Here is a 27,344-nt window from a genome sequence, read left to right on the forward strand (position 1 = left end):
TTACTATAAAGTGCTTCGATTTTAAACAAAGACAGCGAGATTACTGAATAATTAAATAAGGCGAAGCATATCGTGTAGCATTTTCTGTTTTTAAAATCAAATCTAACCTCACTGGGATTTGCAATTCTGAGTAACAAATTTTAAAGATTTAATTTCTGTTGTAAAGCTAAAAAAAATGCTCCATAAAAGCATCTGATCCATCGGCACTCATAGACTGACTGCACTCTGTACCATACACAAACATGTTCCTTTATTTTTTGAAAGATCCAATTGTTAGTGTTTTCAATGAGATGAGAATTTTTCCTGGACAAATCAGACGGTGGCAAATTTCAAACTTTGATCATTTTCCAAAAGCAGGAGAACTGAATTTACAACTAGCGACATTGCTGCAACTGATATCTTTCCATTTAGGGCAAATAAAAATTGACTTCTCGCACTACAAAAGAGCAGAAGATGTCGTAATTGTTGACAAGGAGGCGTATTTGTATGGCAAATTTTATGAAGTTGGGACACTTGACATTGAAATGTACTACAAATTACAACATGGGTGTCTCACAGTCACACTCCATTCTGCAAACATTCTCCCTTCACACGAAGATCCGGGTAAGCTATCAAATTGAAATGCAAATTAGCTCAAGTTTTTGTGCTACATATAATATGTTGAGGAACCTAACTAAACCGTGAGCGAGTATGATTTTATGATCTGGTGCTTCACTACATTATCAAATGATTAATTTAACTAACTTAAATGCGCGGTCCAACAAGCGCTGCGAAAATGAATAATAAAACAGAGACGTTGGCAGACATGGTTATGTTGAGGCCTTTATTAGCTGGATCGCATCGTGAAATGAACTGAAGTTCGGGGATTCTATGAACTGATTTGATTAAAATTATTATAGCAGAAATTATGAATTCTTTATCTTGGAACTAAATAGTTTATGATTTATAGGATTGATGATATTGCTTTGGTCGAGCAAAGTTTTACCGTTTGGTTAGCTATGAAATGGAGCCATATTTATCGATGGAACAAAAGAATATTAATCTACATTATGATAGAGGGTTGAGCGGGAACAAACAATGTAAAACAAGCTTATACTAAGTTTGAGATAACCTGTCAGGAGGCTCCACTTTAACAACAAAACAAAGGGTGATTAGTCACATCTGGAAATAAAAGTCAAAACTCCTAAATAGAAAAAAACAGTTCTTATGCACTTGAAGCTGATTTGGTATACGACAGTCCAAAAGTTTTATTAGATTTTTTATTAATATAAAAGTAACCGGAAAAGAACTGCAGAGCTGTTTTCAACAATTTTCCTAAATTCATAATAGAAAGAGACAAGTGGGATTGCAGAATATAACTAAATTTTCAACTATAAATTTTCAGCGTTAGGTGAATATTTTGGTAGAAAAGAACAGTATCAATTCTGTAATAATGCGGCACACTACAGTAACAAATTTATATTCAGGTATACGACAACCACGGAGATATTTCATATACTCAACAATTTAAATGTAAAAAAACTGTTGGGTCCATCACTCATTCCAGCTTAGGCTTTAAAAGATGCAAGAGAACATCGCTGAACCTGGCTTTTTGTTTAACCAATTATCAACTGAATAACCCTTTCCTGACGACCTTAAGCGCGCCCATTTTTTGTCTCTTTTCAAAAAAGATGATCCTGAAGATCCGATAAATTATCGACCAATTTCGCTTGCTGGAGCTCTAGCTAAAATTTTCGAAATCCTTCTTCGAGATCAAATATTAGCTTATTTAGAGAACAATAAAATGCTTGCAACAACCCAGTTTGGATATAGAAAAGAGTGTCAACTACAGATGCTCTTTTAAATTGCACTGAAAAAATTAGATATGATCTCGTTAAAAAAAACATCGTTACAGGAGCTTTTTTAGACCTATCAAAAGCTTTTGATTCGATATCACATCCTATTCTTCTGCACAAAACTAAACTTTTAGGTTTTAGTGAACAAGCAAATACAATTCTAAAATCGTATCTAGAAAACGGTTTTTAAAAAGTCAAATTCTTGAATTATGAATCAAATTGGATAGCACTTAAACCGTGCAGTACCACAAGGTACTGTGTTAGGCCCACTGCTTTTCAACATATATGTAAAGGATATGAAAGATGATACTGATGTGAATTCTAATATAATCCAGTACGCTGATGATACTTTCATCTTTTGCAGTGGAAAAACAATTTCTGAATCAAAATTACATCTTGAAAAAAGTTTTGCTAAACTCATTCTCTTTTTCACGAAAAATGAGTTAAATGTAAATGAAAGCAAAACCAAATTCATTATTTTTGGAGCCCCTAAAATGAACAAAATCAAATAAATAGTTGTTAATTGATGTACAGTTCTCAAGAAAAAAGTTGAATGTAATATTGACTGTAATCTTTCTTTCGATGAAGAAATAAAAAAAATGTACTAACAAAAATGGCTGAAGGCATAAAGGTCAATTTTTCCATCAAAAATATATTTCCAGAAAAAACTAGATCTGCTTCACTGAACGCTCTTGTTTTAAGTCACCTGCAGTACTCAATTGTTCTGTTCTCAGGTCTTAAAAAATGACTTCGAGTTACTCTAAATAAACAACTGAACTGTGGGATAAAGGCATGTTTCGATAGAACCAAATATGACAGGACCACTGATCTCAAAATCAAACACAAAATCTTACCAGTAGAATACCTCATAAAGTATCGGGTTATTATATACTTTATAAAGCTTCTAAAAGCAGATCTACCAGCTTTCGATGAACTCAAGTTAGCCACCCTAAGTGCTAAAATGAAAGACCGTACAAACAAGCTGTCATTTGGTGCAAACCAAAAAACAAACATAATACAAAACTGTTTTTCAAAAAAGCAATTGAGTTATAACGATTTACCTCTCGCCTTGCGGCGGAATATCCCTAAAAAGCGGGCTCTCAGAATTACAATGAAAAATCACTTCTGGAATAAGTTTCTAAAAGACCCAACGGTTTCTGAATTGAATTCTAATCTCAAATCTTTCAAGTTCAATCTTAAATTGACTTAATTTTATGGCGTCATTTATTCTTCTAAGAAATATTAATTGGAGGATTAGCATTTTTTAAGCTTTTCTCTTTTCTCGAAAATGTTAATTGAATTAACATTTTAAAAAAATTTTCTCAAAAAAATTCATCTCTCTTAATTTGTCGATATTTTAACATTGTAAATAAAATACAATTTTAAACTTTCACAATATGTGACGTTTGTTTCACTTATAAATCTTAACACTACATTGCCTTTAAACTATGTTCTGTATTTTATGGTTCATACACAAAGGAATTAACAATGTTTTTCTCTTTTTTATAAAAGAATTCTCTATCAAGATTTAATTGAATGTTGATATTGCTCTGGTCAATTCTAAGTAAAATGAGCGATAGTAGTTTGAAATAGTCTAACACGAAGCTCTTCATCAGCGAAAAAAACAAAGGATTAGAAATCACAACGAGACATAAAACAGTCAAAACAAATAGAGAATAGGAAAAGCACAAAGTTCAAACACAATTGAAGTTTAGTTGCTTCAGAGCCCAAATATTTAATAGTTTTTTTTAATAGGAGTCATCCGGGAAGAGCTGAATTTTTCACGCTCTTAAATGTTTTCCTTATCTCATATTCAATAAGACGGTCCAATTGCCAAAGTTGAGCTCTTTATAATAGAATTCTAAAAAATTTATTGGGTTGAAGTAATTGCTTTGGTCAAACAACGTGTAACGTTTGGTTAACTATGAAATATTAAACCAAACTTTTTGAGAAAAAAATAGAATACATCTTCCACACCGAAAACCTATCTAAGCATAAACCGACTAACGTCAGATGAATTGTTCTCAAATGACACCCCGAGACAATTTAATACAGAGGGGCTGCAGCTTAAAAAAGTCTTCTGGGTGCATAAAAGACAACCGTAAGGTGTTTGAGCCACTGCCCTACAGGTTGGCAGTCTGACATCTTTATCACTAAGCTGTATTGGCCTTGCTTTCCGTTCGATCAAACCCGCTTATAGCAGCGCACTTGATTCGCGAACAAACGAAAGCAACTTAGATAGTTCAAAAATGAGGAACTGAAGTGTGAAAAATTTTGCATGAAAAGTGCATCACGTTTACAATAATTGCTTCAAACGTCGTTCGAGAGGAATTAAAGATTTCGTATGTATACTCATGTAAAATACAGTATAATTGTTTGTGTAAATTATTGATCCATAATCCATTCATCATGCAGAATGCTAAAAGGTTGAGCGGGATTTGCCTAAGGTAGAACTAGCTTATTTTGAGTTTCAGATAGCCAGACAGGAAGATCTGCTTTTTCATCTAAACGTGGCTACAGAGATGCATTCACCAAAAATAACAGAGCACAGGAAAAGGGTTTATAATAGTTGAATGGACATATTCAAGAGAATCAGATAGGATCGTGCACCTGTTAGCACGTTTTAGGCCTGCAAGTAAAACTATTGGTCTATCTTCACAGTAGTTGTGTCTGCTTCCACCCCTAAGAGAAAAAGCGTTAAGTAATCTCAAGCAAATGTCATGTTCGATCGAATTAATAGTTGCCTTTACCCCACAATGAATTTACGAATCCCAAACTCGAAGTCGAGCTAACGCAGTTTGATGGAAAATCATTTGATAATCAGTTCCCGCTAGAAATATAGATTCGACTTACCAGCTGAACAGCGTTACAATTAGTGGTTTTGCACAAAAAAGTTAGTGATTTCGTCCACGCAATACGCTAATTGTTTTGTTTATTCTGTTGTCAAATGTCGTGATGAAGTGTTATTTCGCGGCAACTGAAAGTGTACTTCTTCGAACAACGTCTATCTTCGAAATCAATCATTGTTACGACTTTTCAAAACATCCTTCCTTAGATCGTTCACAACTATAATTGAACAAATGCCATTTTTTTGCTATTTTCTCAATAAAGAAGGCAGCAAACAACATGTCTCTGCCAATCGCTTCCTGTTGCTTTCCTCCAGTTCATCTAATTCCATTTGCTTTTTCTGTTTAGCGAGGCGAAAGGCTGCCTCATTCTGTTTTTCTATTTCCTCGCTCTTCATGTTAGCAATTACGTAATCATGTTTACGCAGACTAGATGTTTTTGACGAGGCAATCAGTGAGGAAACTCTAGAACGAATGGAATCCCTCGGTTCCTGAAACTCACTCACTTTATCATCAGACAAGTTGATGTAGTTTCGCGCTGAAGTGAGTATCTTGTCGTTCTTAGTTGTCATTGCCTCCAAGTAAGACTCTAATGAAGGAACAAGTGCACTTGGATCTTCTGTTTTTCCAGCAAATGCAATCAGGTCTTTATTTTTGTCTACAACAGTCATAAAGGCCTCGTTGCACTTTGTTACCAGGCGTTCAACTTTCACTCGCCTACAATGACTATTTATACAGTAAAGGATATCTTCATATATAGCATCCAAATCAGCCTCACGCTTTGACCTGGCTGCGTACAACTTTTTGACTTTTTGATCAAGACCTTTAGACATCATGATGTTATCATTTCCGAAAACCAGCAAAACTACCACTGCACACGGTTATCTATTATATTCACACTTCAAACAAACCAAATCCACGCAAAACAAACCCAACACAAAAGACACCAAAAAACAGCACACTGTGGACAGTCTGTAAGACAAACCGCTCAAAGAGCAGAAAGGACCGTCGAGCACACAGTGTTCAACAAAAACAGACGTGGAGCGCTGAACGCTATGCGCTTAACGCGGCGGGAGACGAAGGACAAACGGGAATTCGAGCGAGTAACGCCCGACGAAACGGAAACGTGACAGACGGGTAGTCGAGCGAGCAACGCGCAACGCAACGGAAATGGGACAGACGAGAAAACGAGCGAGCAGTGCGCGACGGAACGGAAACGGGACGGAGGGGAAGTTGAGCGAGAAACTCGCAAAGCAACGAAACGGGACGGTGGGGAAAGAACGGGCGGGAAATGAGGTCGGAAAAAAGTACGTTAGCAAACCACAGCAAAAAAACTCAACCAAACAACCTAGCCGTAACTCCAGAACAAACTTAAGTCACACACTAGGAAGAAGGAGAGAAGCTACTGCAAGACAATCAAGCAAAATTCATTATGGGGGTTAATATAACAAATTAAATTACGGCAAGGCAGTAGTACACTAAAAGGATGAAAAGGTCGAGAAATTCACTAGCCGTAACTCGAGAATAAACTTAAGTCACACCCTAGAAAGCTATAAGACCTAAACAACAAACCAGCATACTATCATACTCAACATACTACAGCAGAAACAACACATGCTTCATCAAATATGACGTAGTACATCGAAATCCGGGTAAGTAGACGGAGAAAACGAAAAGCAAAGTTTTGGCACAGTAAAGCTTTTGGTCTATCTTCGCAGTAGTTGCGTCTGCTTCCACCCCTAAGAGAAAAAGCGTTAAGTAATCTTAATCAAACGTCATGTCTCTGCCAATCGCTTCCTGTTGCTTTCCTCCAGTTCATCTAATTCCATTTGCTTTTTCTGTTTAGCGAGGCGAAAGGCTGCCTCATTCTGTTTTTCTATTTCCTCGCTCTTCATGTTAGCAATTACGTAATCATGTTTACGCTGAATAGATGTTTTTAACGAGGCAATCAGTGAGGAAACTCTAGAACGAATGGAATCCCTCGGTTCCTGAAACTCACTCACTTTATCATCAGCCAAGTTGATGTAGTTTCGCGCTGAAGTGAGTATCTTGTCGTTCTTAGTTGTCATTGCCTCCAAGTAAGACTCTAATGAAGGAACAAGTGCACTTGGATCTTCTGTTTTTCCAGCAAATGCAATCAGGTCTTTATTTTTGTCTACAACAGTCATAAAGGCCTCGTTGCACTTTGTTACCAGGCGTTCAACTTTCACTCGCCTACAATGACTATTTATACAGTAAAGGATATCTTCATATATAGCATCCAAATCAGCCTCACGCTTTGACCTGGCTGCGTACAACTTTTTGACTTTTTGATCAAGACCTTTAGACATCACGATGTTATTATTTCCAAAAAAACAGCAAAACTACCACTGCACACGGTTATCTATTATATGCACACTTCAAACAAACCAAATCCACGCAAAACAAACCCAACACAAAAGACACCAAAAACACAGCACACTGTAGACAGTCTGTAAGACAAACCGCTCAAAGAGCAGAAAGGATCGTCCAGCACACAGTGCTCAACAAAAACAGACGTGGAGCGCTGAACACTATGCGCCTAACGCGCCGGGAGACGAAGGACAAACGGGAAGTCGAGCGGGCAACGCACGACGAAACGGAAACGTGACAGACGAGAAGTCGAGCGAGCAGTGCGCGACGGAATGGAAACGGGACGGAGGGAAGCTGAGCGAGAAACGAGCAATGCAATGAAACGGGACGGTGGGGAGAGAACGGTCGGGAAATGAGGTCAGAAAAAACTATGTTAGCAGACCACAGCATAAAAACTCAACCAAACAACCTAGCCGTAACTCCAGACCAAACTTGAGTCACACACTAAGAAGAAGGAGAGAAGCTACTGCACGACAATCTAGCAAAAATCATTATGGGGGTTATTATAACAACAAATTAAAATACGGCAAGGCAATAGTACACTAAAACGATGAAAAGGTCGAGAAATTCACTAGCCGTAACTCCAGAATAAACTTAAGTCACACCCCAGCAATACCCAAACCAAAACAACCAATCATCATACTAACAATATTCAACAAGCTACAAATCAATTTAGAAAAATTACAAAAGTGTGTTTGTGGACTATGACAGTTAGAGAGGTCAAGAAACAATCCAGCCGTAACTCGAGAATAAACTTAAGTCACACCCTAGAAAGCTAAAAGACCTAAACAACAAACCAGCATATTATCATACTCAACATACTACAGCAGAAACAACAACACACTTCATCACATATGACGTAGTACATCGAAATCCGGAAAAGTAGACGGAGAAAACGAAAAGCAAAGTTTTGAGAGAGCGACGTTATTGAAAAAAAAACGAACACGGAAAATTAAGAGTGGAAGGGCAAAAAAAAAACGCGGGCGAAACGGTACATAAACGAGGCACGGAAAGAATTATGGGAACTCGGTAATTTTCTGTAGGCCGGAGGTTGTGAAAATTTTCACAACTTTTTCTGTGTATTGAGTTTCACTCAACTAACGAACCTTCTTGTTGAAATTGATTTTTTGACAACTTGTCAAAAGTTTATGATTTTGTCCAGTTTTTCTCTAATTTCTTGAATACGGAACGGTAATCCACTAAACTGGACAGTTTTATGCCCGAAAATGCGGTTTATCAACATTCGGTAATAATTTTTTAATTTTTTGAATTGCCTCAAAATTGATTTAAAAATTTGAAAACTGAAAATTTTAGCTAAAGAAATCTTAAGAATTCCGCTTTTTTCAATACGGAAATCTCAAATTAAGAATTCCACGATTTTCAAAACGGAAATCTTAAGAACTCCGCGATTTTCAAATGTTTTCTCAAATTTCTCTATATCAGAGGTTATTTTTTGATATACGACCGACTATATCAACCTTTTGGAATTTTTGCTAAATCTACCAAAAATTTTCAAAATAGATGTTTTTTGCCTCAAAAATTTTGTTTATGGGGCTTCAATGATGACAACGTCCAATGGTGATGAAAAAGTCGTCCGTAACTACCACCATCAGAAAAATTGCGAGGGGTTAAGCTTGCCGTCTAGGTGATAAATCAAATTAATTCACATAAATGAGCAAAAATTCATTAATGTTCTCTCTTACAACTTTTTTGGAGTTTGTTCCTTTTTTTGTTGACCCGTTCTAATGAAGATGACCCAGTCAAACGTCTTGAGGGCTTCCTCTAAATTTGTCCGGATACCAGGGTTACTGACTCCGGTGATCGTTAATCAGTGCCAGCTCTGCTATTTTTTTTTTTAAAAAGGGTATTTGTTCGTGTGGTTCCAAAAGGTTGTCCACAGGGAGCGTTTAAGAATAATTCTGTTGGCACGGATGTGACCTATAACAAATTGACAACTTCAGGCAATAAGAAACACGCAGCTTGGGATAATTCGGGTAACAACAGTCCGGATTTGCGCCTCCGCGGGAACAATTTAGCAACCGCATTTATCAAAATTCCAAATTCGAACTAAGTTGATTTTAAATTTGTAAATCTGCTTCTTCCAGTGAGGATCACGGCACCAATGTTAACTCAGTGAAAACTGAAGCTCGAATGTGAATTCAACTCGCTATATTATAAAGCAACGTATCTTTCAAGCAAGGGTCAATAAGACAACGTACAAGCCTCAAGACGTACAATTCAACAACGTGTCAGAATTAATAAGATCAAGACAACAAGTGGAACTTAGACGGCAAAGTTATTTTTGATGCTCTTTTACTGGTTTTTTGTCTGATGTTATTGACGACAAAATCGGTTCGTAAACGTTCAACAATTGTCTAGCTGGCCTAAAAATATTAAGCCGAAAACAAGCTTAATCGATACATATCGTGGTTATATTTACTTAAAATTAGGTTAATTGAACTTTTTCGGAACTTTATAATTATATATTATAACGTATTTTACTCTTATTTGGAACGACTTATATGCCTATTTCTTATTTAGAAATACTCGATTCTGATTGACTAATATTCTTTCATTTACTACGTAACAGCAGAGCACAGGAAAACGGTTTACAATAGTTGAATGGACATATTCAAGAGAATCAGATCAGATCGTGCAGCGATTAGCACGTAATAGGCTTGCAAGTAAAACTATTGGTCTATCTTCACAGTAGTTGTGTCTGCTTCCACCCCTAAGAGAAAAAACGTTAAGTAATCTCAAGCAAATGTCATGTTCGATCGAATTAATAGTTGCCTTTACCCCACAATGAATTTACGAATCCCAAACTCGAAGTCGAGCTAACGCAGTTTGATGGAAAATCATTTGATAATCAGTTCCCGCTAGAAATATAGATTCGACTTACCAGCTGAACAGCGTTACAATTAGTGGTTTTGCACAAAAAAGTTAGTGATTTCGTCCACGCAATACGCTAATTGTTTTGTTTATTCTGTTGTCAAATGTCGTGATGAAGTGTTATTTCGCGGCAATTGAAAGTGTACTTCTTCGAACAACGTCTATCTTCGAAATCAATCATTGTTACGACTTTTCAAAACATCCTTCCTTAGATCGTTCACAACTATAATTGAACAAATGCCATTTTTTTGCTATTTTCTCAATAAAGAAGGCAGCAAACAATTTATTCGTTGACTGCGAATCGAATCATTGCTTCACACTTACGGACTTCTAATGTGCACCCGCAAACAACAAAAAATGTTTTTTAATGCTCCTACGCTGAAAGTTCAAAAGAATGGTGACTTGCTTTCTAGTTCAAAAACCAAATGTATTTTTGATTTTCAACATTTCATAATTCTAAAGGATCCCGTGTCTCAAAAAAACTATAAACTTTTATAACTTTGGTCGAACTACAAGCAAACCCACGAGAATGTTTGTGCGTTGAAAATTTCATGAATGAACTTATTTTTACTGTGGCAGCCATATTTGGGATCATAATTTGTCATCAAATCTGTGGTGTTCAATAAATATTTAACATTAAAAGTTTGCTGCTTAAGCGGAGTATGGTCTTCCCCCCCCCCCCCCCAACGAGCTTGTAAATTTAAGGCAAAATCACGACATCAGTTTCGACAAAGGTAGCAGATTTGTAATACCAGGAAATTTATTTCGAATCAGACTGGAAAGTGTATATATTTTCTTAGTTTAATAAAGAACAATAAATGAACAAAATTTAAGGAATCTGAAGGTAAGTTTTTAATGTTAATTAAAGTCAACAAAATTATCATTTGCCCGCAGACCAATTCAGACAACAGCAAATATTAACCATTGTCCATTTTAAACCAAATGCCCAATTTCGAGAGCATTAGACCAATTGGCGCAACGGTTTACCCATTAGGCCTGCACTTACGAGCTGAAATCCAGTACAGGTCAATTTCCACAGAAGTTGCACCTGATTCCACTCCCCTAATAGAAAAAAAGCGTTAAGTAATCGCAATTAAATTTCATGTTCAAATTAAGTTGCCTTTACCCCACAATGAATTCTTGGATCCCAAACTCGAAGTCGAGCGAACGCAGTTTGATGGAAAACCATTTTATAATCAGTTGCCGCTAGAAATGTAGATTCGCATTACCTGCTGAACAACGTTACGATTAAGGGATCTTGCAGAATAACATTGTGAGGGGGATAAAAGACAATAAAAAATTTTGTCAAAAAATTTTTAGGCACTTATACACTTTGATTAAAGTATTCAATCTAAAGTAGGCCGCCATCTGTTTTAGGTGATACCCTTGTGAGGATCTACCACGAGTACATGGGTGACTTAGTTGACAGGATGCAAACAGAAGTACAGGCAGAGACTTTCACGCCTGTTTACAACGAGACATTCGACCTCAAAATGCCCAGAGGCATGATCGAGGAATCAGTTATACACTTCAAACTGATGTCCAGGCCACCATTGACCATTGCAAGCGATTTTGCGATTGGGGAGGTTTTCCTGGCACAGAGGACCAACTGTGATGGGTGGAAGAACCTATTTGTCAATTCTCTGGTTACTACGAACCCGAAGCCAGTCAGAGCAACGGTTCCAATAATGTACTACCATTAGCATTCTACCTCAACTTTAAAAACGATTATTCAAATTGAAGATAGCCCTGCCACTACAAATTGCATAGTTTCTCAGGACATAATCGAGCTTATATTATTTAACATTTAAACTTAATATTTTATTGAATACAATTTTGAAAAGCGTCACTTCAAAACCTGGAATAAATGAAATGAAAGTCTACAAGGCATTGAACCAGCGCGACTTCCGAATTAAGTAGACCCTTTGGTCCATGTACCTTTTAGTGCCAGAGAAAGTATCTTAATACATGTAAAAAGGCCTTGTGTGGGATATGACAACGAAGGAACGGTTATAATAATTGGTTTGGTGTCCGGAATATTAGCTGACGTGAAAACCCGGGTAGAGGTGTCAACGCTAAAAATCTCTGAAAATGTAAGAACTGCAATTTTTAGCGTTGAATACGGTGAACGAAAAAATTCTCCGCTAAGAATTGCAGTTTCTTCTGCGATGGAGATATTTCGTAATTTTAGCGGTGAATGTTTGTAAGATTTGCGGAGGTTCTTAGCGGCCAGTTTTTTTCTTACAGCACTCAACGCATTTACCGCTATTTTTACATGATTTTTGCAATACTTTCTGCGGTGAAATTTGATAAATTAATCGGTGAATTTTTGTGCTTTTCTTAGCTGTGAATTTCTTAGCGGTGATATGCAATTCTTAGCGAATTCTTTTAGTAAAAAAACGTATATAATTTTCTTTAAAAAAGTGCTTCGTTACAGCCTCTGCGTCAAATGAGATCAAAAATCAAACTCATAGTCAGAGATCCCCTACCTATGTGAGGTCTAAAACATCAAAAAAAATTGATGCAGGTTCGTTCTCTAGAAAATTATCGTAAAAGTAGTGAATTTTCAACGGAACATAGAGTTATTCATCAAATCAATTCAAACTCATAGTCAGCGATCCCCTATGTATAGTAACAACGAATATCTCTGAGGTAGTTTGGATGGTTGTATTTCATCGAAGAAAGCAGTGAGAAAAAAATTCACTGCTAAAATCCCAAAAACCGCACTTCTTACATCAGTTAACGAGTAAAAATCACCTTAATTTTTTTTCGGTTGATTGGTTTGGTAAGATTCGCGGTTTTCGTGGCCTGTTTTCTGCATATTGTTGAGCAAAAAATTTGTTCCTGTCATGTATTCCTCGAAATATTCTTCAGCAGTGAATTAATATTTATGGCGTTCCAAATCTACAAATTACTTGCACTGTAATTTTACTGTTACTTGTTTCTGCTCGCGAGTGCAAAAATTTTCTAATTTAAACTTAAGTTGGTCTGTGCTCTAAGATTTTTTGCAAAAACGGGTCTTTGCTATAAATCTCTGCCTTCGATTTATTTCCCTTAAGATTGAACTGATATAAATAAAGAGTTCCTGTATTATTTGATCTGTACCAAATATAGTACAAACGGATTTTGAAGAACTGGTCTTAACCAATGGTATCAGATTCAAGTTTCCATGTAACTCTAAAAATAAAGCAGATAAAGTTTCAGAAGAGAACGGTGTCACTGCGATCTAGAAAAACATATTGACAACTGCACATAGCAGCTTCGAAAAAAAAAACAAAAGAGGGCGCTATAATTCAAAAGTGACACCGGAGAACAAGCTATCAGCAGATACAAGTGATTGACAATCACGTCGAACAACTGAGTGAAAAATCAAGTTACTGGAATTTTTTTGCAATCATAAAACAAGACAACGAGAATTCTTCAGGGCAATGCAAAGTATCATGTATCCATGGACAGAAACAGGGTCGGTCCAATTAGCAAAGACAATCAACTCTTGAGACGAACGCAGCACAGCCAGCTGCAAACAATTAACAACCAATATGACAGAACTTTTGTTCTTCAGTTGAGAAAAGTAAGAAAACTAGCACAACGGGTCAAAAACTTGAAGAAGCCAAGTTAGAAAGCTGTGAAACGTGTTGCGTTGGAAAGGGCCTTTTCATCCTAGCATCACTTGAAGAAACAGTTTGAAATTAACGGAGGGGAGATTGCGTTAGAGCTGCCTAGTTTTGATGATTGTTCAGTACCAAAAGGAAGACCTCAGACTAACGGGCTCAGATTCAGACAATGATGCTGCTCAGAGCACACGAAGTTCATTTCCATTCAAATGAAAGAGACAGGATACAGATTTGTTTTCTCTTGGCTTGACTGAAAAGACAAGCCTAGGAAAACACGCAAACATAATTGCGACTGCTCCAAAAACAACGCAAAACAACGCAAAAACGCGGGTAACAATTGCTCGCGAGTCGTTACTCAAGCCACGATCATCAAGTAAGGGAGCATTAGTTTAACTCGCGGTCAAGGAAATTCCTTAAAGACAAAACCCATTAAACAGCTATTTCGATGGCAACATTCTTTCAACACGCCGTTGAGCAGTAAAAAGAAATCGTATCGGGTATGCAATTTTCAGAGTTATTAAACAATCAAGTCATCAAACTATAATACAAGCTTGGCATGCCACGATCGATTGGCAACTCCCTAAAGAGAGCGCTGCTTAAACACCAACCCAAGAAACTCATGTTTCACTACATGTAATTCATTACTCAATAATCAATCCTACGCAATATCATTAACGTGTTGAAGCAATACCAAAACGATGGCCATTTTCAATCACGCGCAGCACTTCAACTCGCTGCAGAAAAGTTGTCTCCAATTAGCAGAGAAATATTTGTTTTACGTAGGCGATCTGATAGCGCGCTGATCTGATTCATTCTTCTGGAAAAGGCGATAGGACAAATGACTTGTGCATGAAGGTTCTCAGTCCTTCAAAGGAGAACGCAACGAAGACGCCATTTAAAGAGAAAATATTCAAGTCATGCTTTAACACACGATTGTCTTTTACAAAACAACTCTATTGCAAAGCTATCACATTCCGCTAGCTGACGGCACTCATTGCAAATTATGTCCAAGAACATGAATAATACTAATCGGTATGCTGCAGTGAGAAAGCGACGCTCGTTTAATTGATCTCTTAAGGAAAGGGCATGCAGTAAGATTGCAATCGATGTCAACGCTTATGTAATAAATGGGTGTACCAAAAACACAACTGACTGCTTCACTTAAAATATAAATGGACCAGGGAAATTGAGCGCTCAACGTGAGCTCAGGCACAGTAAATCCAAAACGAAGTTACAAGTATTCTCCAAACACTTCCTGCCTCAATTCAGTGGGCGTCGAAGGCTTCATACTTACGGTTTCCTTGATAGTGGATCAGACTAGTGGATCAATGGAATCGCATAACGATCGAAGCGTTCTGGAGTAATTGCAAGCCCAAGGCAATGACGACACGCTTAATACATCTGGCATACACGGAACGAAGAATATGACCTGAAAAGTTTGCCTCAAAGTAAAATGAAATTCAATGTTGCAATATTTTGAGGCGTTTGCACAGAAATCGGTCTCATTGGGATATGCAAACTATGACAAGAAACTGAAACTGTTTCAAACAAATGAGGGTCCACTCCAACGGAAACTTCATGTTGATAAAAGTTGGTATCACTATAGGTCAAGATGCCAACGAACTACACAGACTATTGGACCACAAGATACGATTACAAAGTTAATTTCCCACTGTCCTAACCCAAAACGGACAAGAGCAGGGAAAAAATTTGTTTTTTCGCCTTCACAGAGGGCGTAAAAGTAGAAAAAAAAATCACCGCTGGAGCGATACAGAAACCTATGGTTCTAAAAAAGCGCCCCTCAGTCCAAGTAAGAAAAACCTAACTGGTGAGCGGTATGTAGTGGAAATGCTTTTTTGTAATGAGCCCGTGTCCCACCTACCTAACAACTGGAGATTAGCGCTGGTCAACCATGGAGTGAAACGACGACTCCAAAAGAAAGCAAATCTGATTAACTTTTAACAACGATCAACAGATACAGACGGTGAAAAGGAATTTGCAAAGATTTTAATGAAATCAGACACGCGGCAAACTTTCGGAAAGGGATAGTACTTGCCACACAATACTGTGCTGCTTTTCTTAAAAACGGAAAGCTTGTCACGTTTGCAGTGCTGCACAAAAATATAAGGAACTGTGCGTAAATGATAAACTAATAACAGCTACTGATTTACTGCATGAGTTGATATTCAAATTTCTTGAAGGACCAGGAGCCCTGAAGGCCGATATCGAATCATTGTTTAAGCATGTGGAGGTTCTTGAACAGAACACGAGCTGCTAGATATCTCTAACAGCGATTTCTATTGATTTCTAATCATTGAGCACATTCAAAATTATTAGTACTGGCGTCACGTTTTCAGAGCTGGGATGTCTTCCACTTGTAAGAAACTCGCACCAAAAGGTGTTCGCATCGACAATGAAGATGAGTTTCCCGTAGCAGCAAGAAAATATAACTTGCTCAAAGACGAAACGCCGGAGGAAGTTATACAAGTGTTCAAACGGTTACAGCGTCTCCACACAAGGATTTGAGCAAAAGAATGGGTGAGCTACAACGAAGTAGTCAAAGAACCTACAATAACAGGCAAGCCGAGGTTGAGCCAAACACAAGAAATCGTTAATACTTGGTCTCCAATGGAATGCTACTGACGAAATTCTTCACCGCAGCAGATTGACCAGTAAATAAGTTCCGATGGTCATAACTCAAACGATGATCTTGTCGCTCGTATCTTGGGTATTTGACAAATTATTTGCAACAATCAGTGTTCACATGAGAAGATTACTGGGGGAATTTAGGCAAATAGTAGACACTGGGACAAAGTCGAACATATCTAAGAGAAGGCATTCCTGCAAACCTAAAATCAACTACGTAATGTAGCTCAAACAAGTATCGATATAAGATACTAAGGCACATAGAAAGACGAAATTGGGCATCCGAAGAGACACAGAATCCGCATTGATAGACAGCAGTGTCCACTATCATAGACAGCAAAGTGCAAACGCTATGAAAAATGCGTACGCCTCTTTTTAATAAATTAATTCAATCCACACCAAGTAAAACATTTTCCAGAAACAGAACAAAATGGAATCCATCTGGTATAAATTACTCTGGCCAAGATCTTCAGAAACTTTTCAAAAAATTTTGTTACAAACCCAGCGATGAAGTTTTTGTATATATTGCCGATACAAGTTAATGCCACAACCACCAAAAAAGGGATTCTGATGGTTGACTATAATACGAACTACTTGGGTGACAAACAGAAAAGTAAATTAAATATACAGCATTGATGCCGTACGACCTGAAAGTTGTAAATAAAGAGCCAACAACCGAAAAGCCTCAACGACTGAATCAGAATGGAAGGCAAATATCAAGTGAAAAATCTCTTCCCATGTAAAATATCTAGAGTTGACAAACCAAAATTGAATATACAGAAGAAAGTTTCCCTGAAATGATACAACTTAACAAAAACTCTTGGTTGGATTTTTAAAAAATGACGTGTCAATAACTACATTCGAAACAAAACTGCAACTTGGTGGTGCTGGGGGTCTAGCGTGTGGTATTACGAGTGGAATGAGGTGGAGGGGTGAAGTTTGAAGTGCGGTGGGGGGAATTGGGGAGCGGGGACGAAGTGGTGGAGTGGGTTGAGCACGGGTCAAACTCTTGAGAAGCACCATTCACACCATATATTTATGTACCTACACAGGTTCGGTGAATCGCATACTCAGAGATTAGTAAGGCTCTAAGAGCAAGCACAAAAAACTCAGGACTAAAAAAAATTGCAACAAACTCTGTTCGAGAGAAATTAAAAACAGAGCTGGCAGATTACCAGAAAATAGCCAAAACAGCTTTGTAGATCTGCAGTCTCAAAAAGATAGTGAAAAACAGACCAAAAACCTCTTTTCATTAAATGCTTAGATGTTATTTTAAGAATCTGTCAAACTTATTGCTGTTTCTATTAGCTGCCCTCAAATACAGCGTTTAGAGTGCCACGCGCTCACTTGGCCATATCTATTTGAATTAAAGTGAAGAAAAGTCAATTTGAGAGAAAGGAAAACATTAAGTCACATGTGACCAAAAACAATCCGGCGAAAGAACAAAAAACTATCTCCACTAAGAGTGAAAAATGACATCAGGCATGCAGTTCAGTCGAAAACGAATGAAAAACATAGCACGAGAAGTCCTGACGTACAACTCGAAGATTTTTCATCGATTAAACAAAAACTAGACCTAGAACGTACAATGAGTGAATTGGGAAAATAATTTCCAAAAAAAAATCAGATCAAAAAAATTTCAAAAAAAAACTGAAAATCAATGTCAAAATGCCGCATGTGAACAAAAACCACTAGCGAGAAAGAGAAATTTGGCTCGAACAAAAAACTAGATCTAGAATGAACTATGAATGGATTGGGAAAACCATTTGAAAAAAAACCGATCCAAAATTAGATTTAAAAAAATCACGATGCAAAACAACTCGCTTTTTCGCTCCACTTCCTGTTTCGGCGTGACCAAAATCACTACTCCAATTTGACTTCAAAAATCATGAAAATGTGAGAACAGTTCTGTAAAAAAGACAGCGCCCCAATAGAATTCAAATTCTGGGAATTGTAAAAAGCAGGTTTGAAGTGATTGCGTCATTTGGTCGCAACAACAATCTTGACGACAAAAAAACGGAGGCCCTTTGCGGCTATTAAACAGTACACCGAATAACAGTATACCTCCAGCAAAATACCTGAAAACAATTTTGGCTATAATAATTATACATGTTACATATTTCACACTATTTACAATACATACATATTTGCATGTTTACACAAATAATGGCAGGATAAGAACTACGAATCGCTTGCTACGTTTGGTAAATCTGTCTCTCAGCGAATCATGATTCCGGACCTGGCGTTTTCTATTTTCTTCTTATATCCTGTACATTTCATTGAGAGTTCACTGTGTCTAGCTCGCAGGTCTGACAGTCGTGTTTTCAAATCAGCACTCTCAGAGTACTTCTCTTCATAGTCGCGTAGGAGTGTTTCATTGCCCAAAAGACCACACTGTCTGTTCAGCTCGTGGTTTTCGTTACGCAACTTGTCTCGGTTCTGCTTGATTCTGGTGAGAGCATCTCGTTTCTAATTTAAACAGACAACCTAGTTGATCAATTAACAATTTTATGAAAATAGCGTTCCCGTATTCAACAAAATTCACCAAAATTGAGTTAATGGACTCCATAATGTACGCGCTTTTCCGACTTATGTCCGTGACTTATACCAAAACAGCCCTTTACATCATAAAAATATCCTCTTTCTCAGCAGTATCAAATCAACAAGAACTAGTAAAGCTCTACCAACACTGCGCAGCGGATTGATGCGCTCGACTTTTACCAGTTTATCCCGTTCAATGATATTGCAATACAAAAACATAATTGACTAACGCCGGAAGAATTGCTCTCGAACAACTAGAGCAAGTTCAAATCTATTGCAGCCTGCTTCAGCCAGGAGGGGAGAGGTCAACTAAATTCACTAACGGGACTTCAAATGACGTCATAGAGGTTATTATATACCACTATTACGGTTTATAGTTTTAAAAAATGACACCAATTTTGGCACATTTTAGTAGTAAACTGCCACAATTTGAGTTCAGCGGCTTAAAATTCTGAATGAGAGAGAAGTTTAGACCACGCAAAACGAAAATTCGAAACGGTCACGCAAAAATTTTGCAAAAAAAAACACACGTTTACAATAATTGCTTCAAACTTCGTTCGAGAGCTCATTTATGAGTGCCGAGGGTAGCTTGTTTATGATCCTTTTCGGGAAGTCTACATGGGAATCTCCAGTCACAAAGATTTAATGTTTGAAAGCGTAAGTCGCCTCTCAGTAGTTAACCTGTGCCACTTGTGAATCCAATCCCTTCAGCTGTTGATTCAGCTGTCCATTCTCCTGCTGAATATACTGCAGCTTCTCTATAACACAGAATGAAACGATGTAACCTTTTATGCTTAAGCTAAGTTTTCTTCAATTACATGATACTGTAGCAAGTATAAAACATAGCCGGCAAAATCCCGGAAAAAAGCCGCCGTTGAACCGCTTGACGCACATTGAGATTGAAAAAAAGAAAAAATTAAGAGAAAGAAATTGACAATTTTTCGAAGTGTCAAAGTGTTCATATTTGGTGAGTAAATTCTGCATATTCGGTTAGATTCTAAATTTACACTTAATTCAGCTTCTAAACTGAAGGCTACTAATCATAATAATAACGCCAGCCAGCAATCGCTTTAATGAACTTTGATAACCTAATGCATTATCACTTAATGACCTCGCTTTATATGCTCATCCCGTTTCTTTTAAATTCACTCTTTGACTTTGACCGTATTCACTACATTGCGTAAGTCAATGCGCGAAAAAAATTAAAATCCATTCAGTGGAAACAGTCAGTGACGTAAGTCAGAAGTCAAGCGTGAAAATCGTAACTTATGTTAAACGAAATCAATGGGTAAAACGAATAAAAAAAACATAGCAGGACACGACCTGAAGAACAATCCAAATAATTGAATGAAAAACTAAGGACTATTGTATCTGACCAGCAGATCAATTGAACAGATCCTAGCTAAAAAGACTTAAAAAAATAATCACTGCTAAAACTTTTGAAGCTTTTACCCTGAAGGAAGGGCAAAAATGATAAAATTCAATATACTCATTAACTCACGCACAGGCCTTAAAAGAGAATTATTATCCACTAAAGGTAGATAAACTCTTTGACAAATATGACAAATGCTTCAAAAAAACTAAAGAAAGATTCTAAATTTCGCAAAAAGTTGTTTAAGTCAATTCTTTGTCTCTGCCAATTCTTTTGTCATGTAACCCATCTGCAAGAAATGAAAAGGTTTAGTTGGCCAGTAAAGATCGTTAAACTCAGATAATTACAAAAAATTTTTAAAAAAAAAATTGAAAACAATTGCAAATTTTAATAAAAAGTGCTAAAATTCGTAATATTTATGTTTTCATAACCATTCAAATTTTAACAAGAAAAGTGCAAATAAACTCGTGTTATTAAAATATTGATAACCAATCCATTACCTCTATCTACTATGCAGTAACTTATTATGAAACCCTAGAGGAGATTCCTGGGCCCATGGTGCCGGAAAAACTTGATGTTGAAAAATTTTAATAAAAAAAGATGGCAAAAGCTGCAAATTTTATTTTAAAAACTGCTAAAACTCGTGACATTAAAAATTGAAAACTCTTTAATTGCCAAACTGTGCAGTAACATATTATAAAACCCAAAAAGAAGTTCTTTGGTCCTTGAAGCTGAAAAAGCCTAAAAATGACAAATTTTCAAAAAAAATTTGAAAAAAAATTGTCAAAATTTGTCCAAATTTGCGTGTTTATGATTTTAGTGCCAAAACACATAGCTCTTAGAATGGTCATAAAAAGTAATTATGTCTTGCAAAATACCTTCATCAACTTATACAAATGTCAATTTCAGACTGGTTCAACAAAAAATCGAAAAATAACGAAAAATTGAAACTTGAAGCCCGCCGAACTTTACCTGTTTATCCCGTTTTGAAAGCTCAAAGTAATAAAAAAAGTGAGCAAACATCAAAAAAAAGACAAGGCACCAATACCATTCAATTTTTGGATTGAAAAAATAGGAGCGCTATAATAACCGGCTGCGAAGCTGAGGCGGCTATTATTGAACAAATTTAAACAGTACCTGGCAGCTTAACTCCCAAAAATGTCAGGAAAATGTCAAAAAAAAGTCACAGATCAAGAACCTCACTGAGAAACGAAGCCTTCTTGAGTACTCCTCTTAGAGTAGTACCATTAGAGCTAGCTCTTATACATGAGATTTGATAAATTGATTGCCGGAAAATATCCCCGATAGACTCCTGTCGCCTTCCATGAATTGAAACAACTAAAGAAATAAGATAGAAAGATTGACCACCAGTCCATTAATAGACCACTAGGCTTTTTGGGTTAGATTCGGACTGCCATTTTTATGAGCCCTAATAGAGTTTTTCAAAATTAATATTCGAAATCAAAAACTCAAGACTAATACTCAAAAATTAGGGCTTATACTTTTGGCACTACTTAGATGCACACTATTGATCTTTAACTAGTAAATGTTCATAAAATTCAAAGTTCATCAAGTGATTTCAAAAGTCATATTTTTCAGTGATGTAAGTCACGCAATTGACCTAAAAGCAGAACAAATGACGTCACGCACACAAACTTTAACTGCAAAATAGTAGAAGTCACTAAATTGAAAACGTCAATTTCAAGAAGTCAGGTCGCAAGAATCATCGACGGAGACGACAAATGAGAAACAACCACCACGATGTCCCCAATAATACCCCCTATCGCTTCGCGGCTATTAAAAAAGACAGAGCACCAATACAATCCAATTCTTGGATTGTAAAAAAAAAGGAGAGCGCCTAAATAATAGCCGTTGAGAGGCTGACGGCGGCTATTAATAATACGATATTACCATGACATTGAACAAAATCTAGCTTAGTGTTTTCTTTTACAAAACTGTTTACAAACAAGTTGGCCACACCTCTTTGAAAACTCATCTTGGACTACTCATTGTATTTAAAAGATACCATTGCCATTATGAGTAACAAGCAAGTACTGACCCTTTAGATGAGTGAGGACCTCGACAGTGTTGGTGATCTTCTTCCTCAGTTTGCTCAGCTCCTCGTTCCTCTCCTCAATCTTCTCATTGTACGTCTGATTCTCAATCTTCAACTGCTCGAAGTCTATCAGGTGCAGTCCTTCCGCCAACTCCTCCTATCAGCACAAATATTCATGTTATCATTATAAATCTAGAAAAAAGATAAGACGCCAAGAAGAAAGCTAGTTCTCTCCCTAATAATTAAGAGCGCAATTTTCGCTCTTTACAAGATTGAAATCCATGATAAGTCAAACAAACAATCTCCATCTTTTTCTGACCTAATTTGCAAATATTCGATGATAATGTCATCCGCGCGACACAAAAGAACCTCTCTGCACAGAAAAATGCTTATGATGTGTTTCCTAAGATCCTCGCAAAATTGCGCAGCGTTTTAACATCACTCACAGGGGTAATATTGTGATAACATTACTCACGGGGGCAACATTACTGTCAGGTTTAACATTATTCACAGGGGTAAATGTAATTCACAGCGGTAATATTGAGAACACGTATGAACATAGGCAGTGATCTTTACTGACAACCGAGCGCAAATTTGCACTAATTCGCGTTGTTTGGAAGATGTCAACAAGACAGTAAAGAAGATTATTGTTTTGATTGCATTTCTATAATAGGTAGTATCGGGTACCTTCTGTTTCAGTTGTTTCTCCCTCTTCTGCAGTCTATTCTTCAGTTTGATGTTCTCCAATCTGACTGCCTTGACCTCTTGGTCTTTCTTCTGTTCATTCAACATGTACGTCTCTATCTCCTGTAAAGACAAGAACCCACTCACTATGGTTAACTATTATTTTCACGGAATCACCATCCCACTTTTCTCATGTTAAAACACGACCATACAAAAGATATTCTTAAAACGTTTACAATATTATCACCCTCCTGTCAATCAGCCGTTAGGCGAGACGAAATGCATCCCTCGCATTAATAAACATAGCCGGCAGATTGCCGGAATAGCTGCGAAAGAATAGACCTGCGTGCCATATAATAGAGATAGAAACAGATACAGACATAAATTGAAAAAAAATCGACGCCGCTCAAAAAACTAGGTAAAAACATTCAGCGATAAATTAATAAAGCTTGTTAAAATTCATTCCGCAGAAGCCTCTTATTAGGGACCTCTACTGCACATATGAGTTCCTTTGACCTTGAACAAATTCAAATTAAACTTGTTTTAAAGTGCAAAACTCATTTTATTGAGTGAGGTAAGTCACGTATGATCAAAATCTAATCACGCAAATAACCTGAAAACTTTTGCTAAAGCGAGCGAGAAATGACGTCACGCGCGCAAATGCCGTTAGTGAGAGGACGAAGTCATTCAGATAATTTGACTTTTTCAGCTTTGCTGAGTAAACAAATGTAAAACGAAAAAGAGCGTCAGACGACGAAAAAAAACATAGCAGGACAAGTCCTGACGTACAATTCAAAGAATTTTCATTGACTAAACAAAAAACGTGACCTAGAACTGCCTATAAGGGAATTGGGAAAACCATTTAGAAAAAAATCCGATTCAAAAAATCGAAAAAAACAGTAAAAATCAAAGTGAAATTGCCGCATGTGAACAAAAACCACTAGCGAGAAAGCGAATTTTTGTTCAAACACCGTTTTCTCGCACTACTTTAAAATTAGAGCTAAAAAATTTCACGCCGCAAAACCACTCGCTTTTTCGCTCCACCTCCTGTTTCGGCGTGACTAAAATCACTACAATTTGACTTCAAAAATCATGAAAATGTGTGAACAGATCTTAAAAACATAGCCGGAAGAATTCCGGTAGCGACTCGAAGCGTCAAAACTTCACAAAAAAGCTGAAACTAATACCTTCTGTATTAAACTATTAACTCATGACCTCCCCAGGTCTGATCTAAAAATTGGTGAAATTTAAACCACTGTCATCAAGAGAAACAAAATGCAACAAAATTTAATATTATTGAAAACGTTTGGTGACGTTAAAAAAGCTCGAAATGAATATGATGGTGAAAATACTGACAGGCTGAAAAACGCTGACAGGGTTATCAATTGCCCTGAATTATATGATTCTAATCTCAAAGATCGCGAAAGCAGACGGCAGACAAAAATCTTAGAAACAAAGTTAAATTCTTCAAAAAAGAATGCTCAGATTTAGGAATCAGAGAACCACTAAAATAAGATTTCTAATAGCTGCAATTAAGACAAAAACCACATATACTTCTTCCTTGTTGTAAAAATGCTAGACAACATGATTTCACACTAATTCAAGAATTAAATTTATCAGAGACATAAGCAACAGAATAATATTCAACGGAGAAAAATTGTTTGAAACAAAACCCAGGCCGGAAAAAATTGCAATGAATAATACCTCAATGCTGAAATGTTGGAGAAAGCTTTCTCTGAAACGAAATTAAAGTCCCTAATGTTGCACAAAAACACTAATTCTAGTATTTAAAAGCATACAAACAAAACTGAGAATAATTGAAAAACTACCAAAATCGGATTAGGATATTTAAAATTCGGAAAAACAGAATTACATCGAGGCAGAAAGAAAGAGTTATTGAGAATGTGAATTATCAAAAGGAAGTTGCCACAAAATACAACATGATTTCATACTAATTCAAAAATTAAATTAATCAGAGACAAGCAACAGAATAATATTCAACGGAGAAAAATTGTTTGAAACAAAACCCAGGCCGGAAAAAAATTGCAATGAATAATATCTCAAAGCTGAAATGTTGGAAACAGCTTTCTCGCAAACTCCCAGTACTGCCTTGAATAATGAATTAAATCAACTGCAAACCCAAGAAATGACAAAATCTAAGAGAAAGTTGAAATTATTCCATTTCTAACAAATGAAAAACTCAATGTAACGAATAAAGTAGTTGCCAGGACAAAGCTAGAGTGGTAAAAACTAGAATGTGAAGCCTATGGACACACTGTAATGAACACCGTAACAAAATGACTAATTCTTAATTTTTGAAAAAAAAATCAAAACATAGCTGGCAGATTGCCAGAAAATAGCCGCAATAGATTCGTAGATCGACAGTCTAAAAAAACAGTAAAAAAGACAGACCAAAAAAATTCATCTTTTCATTGAAGGCTGATCTGTTATATTTTGATTAAAAATCTGTATAAGTTATTGCTGCCTCTATAAGCTGATCTCAAATAACCCTCATTTAGAGTGAAACACATCCATTTGACCTTATCTCTTTGAATTAAAGTAAATGAAAGTCAATTTCAAAGTGAGGAAGTCATTTTTGAGAGTGAGGTAAGTCAAGTGTGACCAAAAATTTAATCAAGCGCATGAACAAAAAAACTCGCTCCACTAAGAGCGAAAAATGACGTCACGCACGCAATTCAGTTGAAATTGCATGAACGAAAGAACAAAAAGTGGCTGTGACGTCATATGGTCGTAACAAAAATCATGACGACGAAATAAAAAAAACCAAGAGAAGGCCAATAAAAGCCCCAGCTATCGCTGTGCGGCTATTAAATAAAAAATCAAGAAAAACGAATACATTTCATTGTTCAGCATTCGAGACAGAGAAAAGACAACGATTCATCCGAGACAAAGACCTATCCTCCTGATTAGAACAAAAAAAGAAAAGGCAGAATTCAAACATACGAATCATTGAAAAATTTTGCAAAAAAAAACGGTCTAAAAAGATTTAAGACTGCATTTATGAAAAAAAAAAATTAACGCCAAAAAATGATTGAATTTAATTGAAACGAAATTAAAGTCCCTCATGTTGCACAATAAGACTATTTCTAGTAATTAAAAGCATACAAACAAAAAAACTAAGAATAATTGGAAAAAAAACTACCAAAATCGGATTAGCATATTTAAAATTTGAAAAAAAAGAATGACATCGAGGTAGAAAGAGGTTTTGAGTATGTGAATTATCAAAAAGAAGTTATCACATTAACTGATTTTTAACAAAAAGACAGCTGAAAGATCCAAAACTGAAGAAATTAATGGAAAAAAAGCCAAAAATTAACTAAAAAATCAAGAAATATGCGCCAATTTTGAAATTGAAACGCATCTTCAGGCTATGCAAAATACTGTGGTGTCAATTTCGGAGGTTTAAATTTCAATAGAGCATCGAATAAAAAATATTTCTACAAAAAACCAAATAACAACCAAAAAAAACTGGGCTACTTAGACGAAATAACGGCTAAAAACGGTTATCTATATGTGCCATTCAGTCAAAAACTACTTTTCAAAGTCAAAAAGTCATTCACTAAACGCTGCGCAAGATCAAAAAACTTCTCTGGCTCAGAAAAAATTAGTTCACACGGTAATTTTGCTCACTTTCGCTATTAGGTCAAAACAGCGTCTGATCGAATAGTACTTCCGGTAAAAAAAACCTTAAGAAAACCAATACTCCTCTTCGAGTCGTAAAAAAAAAGACAGCGCCCCAATACAGGTCAAATTCTTTGAATTGTAAAAAAAACCAAGAGCACCGCAATATAGCTACGCTCAGCTTACAGCTTCGCAGCTATAAAAAAACAAACGTGCAATAGATTAGACTAAAGAACATAGAAATTCACTGGATGGAGCAAAAGCAACGCTCTATCAAAAGCAACTTCAGAATATGCATCCTTTGATAACAACGCAAGGCTCTGTGTGCAACAACGCAACCTTATAACAACGCAACTCAAACCCACATCAGTATTCAAGACGTTCTCTTATTTCTACAATATATTTTTTTCTATCACTGACCTCTCGCTGAAGTGGCTTGCCCGTTCGTGAGTTGATGGCCCTCTGTGCAATGAGGCGTCTCTTTTCCGCAAACTCAGATGTCATCTGTTCTAGTTCTGCCTCTTTCATCTCACAAAGATGCTTGATCGAGGCAATCTCGCTCTCGTATGTGTCTTTGCTCTCCTTCTGCTTCAGCTGCAACTCCTCCAAATTTGCTATAAATGTTTTTTTTTTGTTTAAAAAAGTGCATATGTTCAAGTTATCAAATAAGCCCCAGATCGTCAAAACAGCCCCGTGATTCACGTGACATCCAATGGGATTAAAACATAAACATAGCCGGCAAATTGCCGGAAAATAGCCGCCGTTGAGGCGCTTGAAGCACATCAAGATTGAAAAAGAAGAGACATAAAATAACCCATTTTTTCT

General features: G+C 36.6%; 2 protein-coding genes across 2 annotated transcripts in view; one reads left to right on the top strand and one right to left on the bottom strand.

Moving 5' to 3' along the window:
• Nucleotides 1-11,792, top strand: part of LOC142340030 (uncharacterized) — a 64,681-nt gene extending 52,889 nt beyond the window's left edge. Inside the window, exons 5-6 of the mRNA XM_075390428.1 lie at nucleotides 412-603; nucleotides 11,342-11,792. Of these exons, the coding sequence (XP_075246543.1) occupies nucleotides 412-603; nucleotides 11,342-11,667 (518 nt within the window). The 3' untranslated portion in view covers nucleotides 11,668-11,792. The remainder of the gene's footprint in view (nucleotides 1-411; nucleotides 604-11,341) is intronic.
• A 6,511-nt stretch (nucleotides 11,793-18,303) lies between these two features.
• LOC142339414 (cilia- and flagella-associated protein 184-like) overlaps nucleotides 18,304-27,344 on the bottom strand; it is a 64,577-nt gene continuing 55,536 nt past the window's right edge. The window contains exons 8-12 of the mRNA XM_075389435.1: nucleotides 26,940-27,133; nucleotides 22,881-23,000; nucleotides 22,197-22,350; nucleotides 19,447-19,523; nucleotides 18,304-18,693 (exon numbers count right to left, since the gene is read on the bottom strand). Coding sequence (XP_075245550.1) covers nucleotides 18,442-18,693; nucleotides 19,447-19,523; nucleotides 22,197-22,350; nucleotides 22,881-23,000; nucleotides 26,940-27,133 — 797 coding nt within the window. The 3' untranslated portion in view covers nucleotides 18,304-18,441. The remainder of the gene's footprint in view (nucleotides 18,694-19,446; nucleotides 19,524-22,196; nucleotides 22,351-22,880; nucleotides 23,001-26,939; nucleotides 27,134-27,344) is intronic.

The sequence above is a fragment of the Convolutriloba macropyga genome, chromosome 5 (genome assembly GCF_964194025.1).
Source record: "Convolutriloba macropyga chromosome 5, txConMacr16.3, whole genome shotgun sequence".
Taxonomy (NCBI): domain Eukaryota; kingdom Metazoa; phylum Xenacoelomorpha; order Acoela; family Convolutidae; genus Convolutriloba; species Convolutriloba macropyga.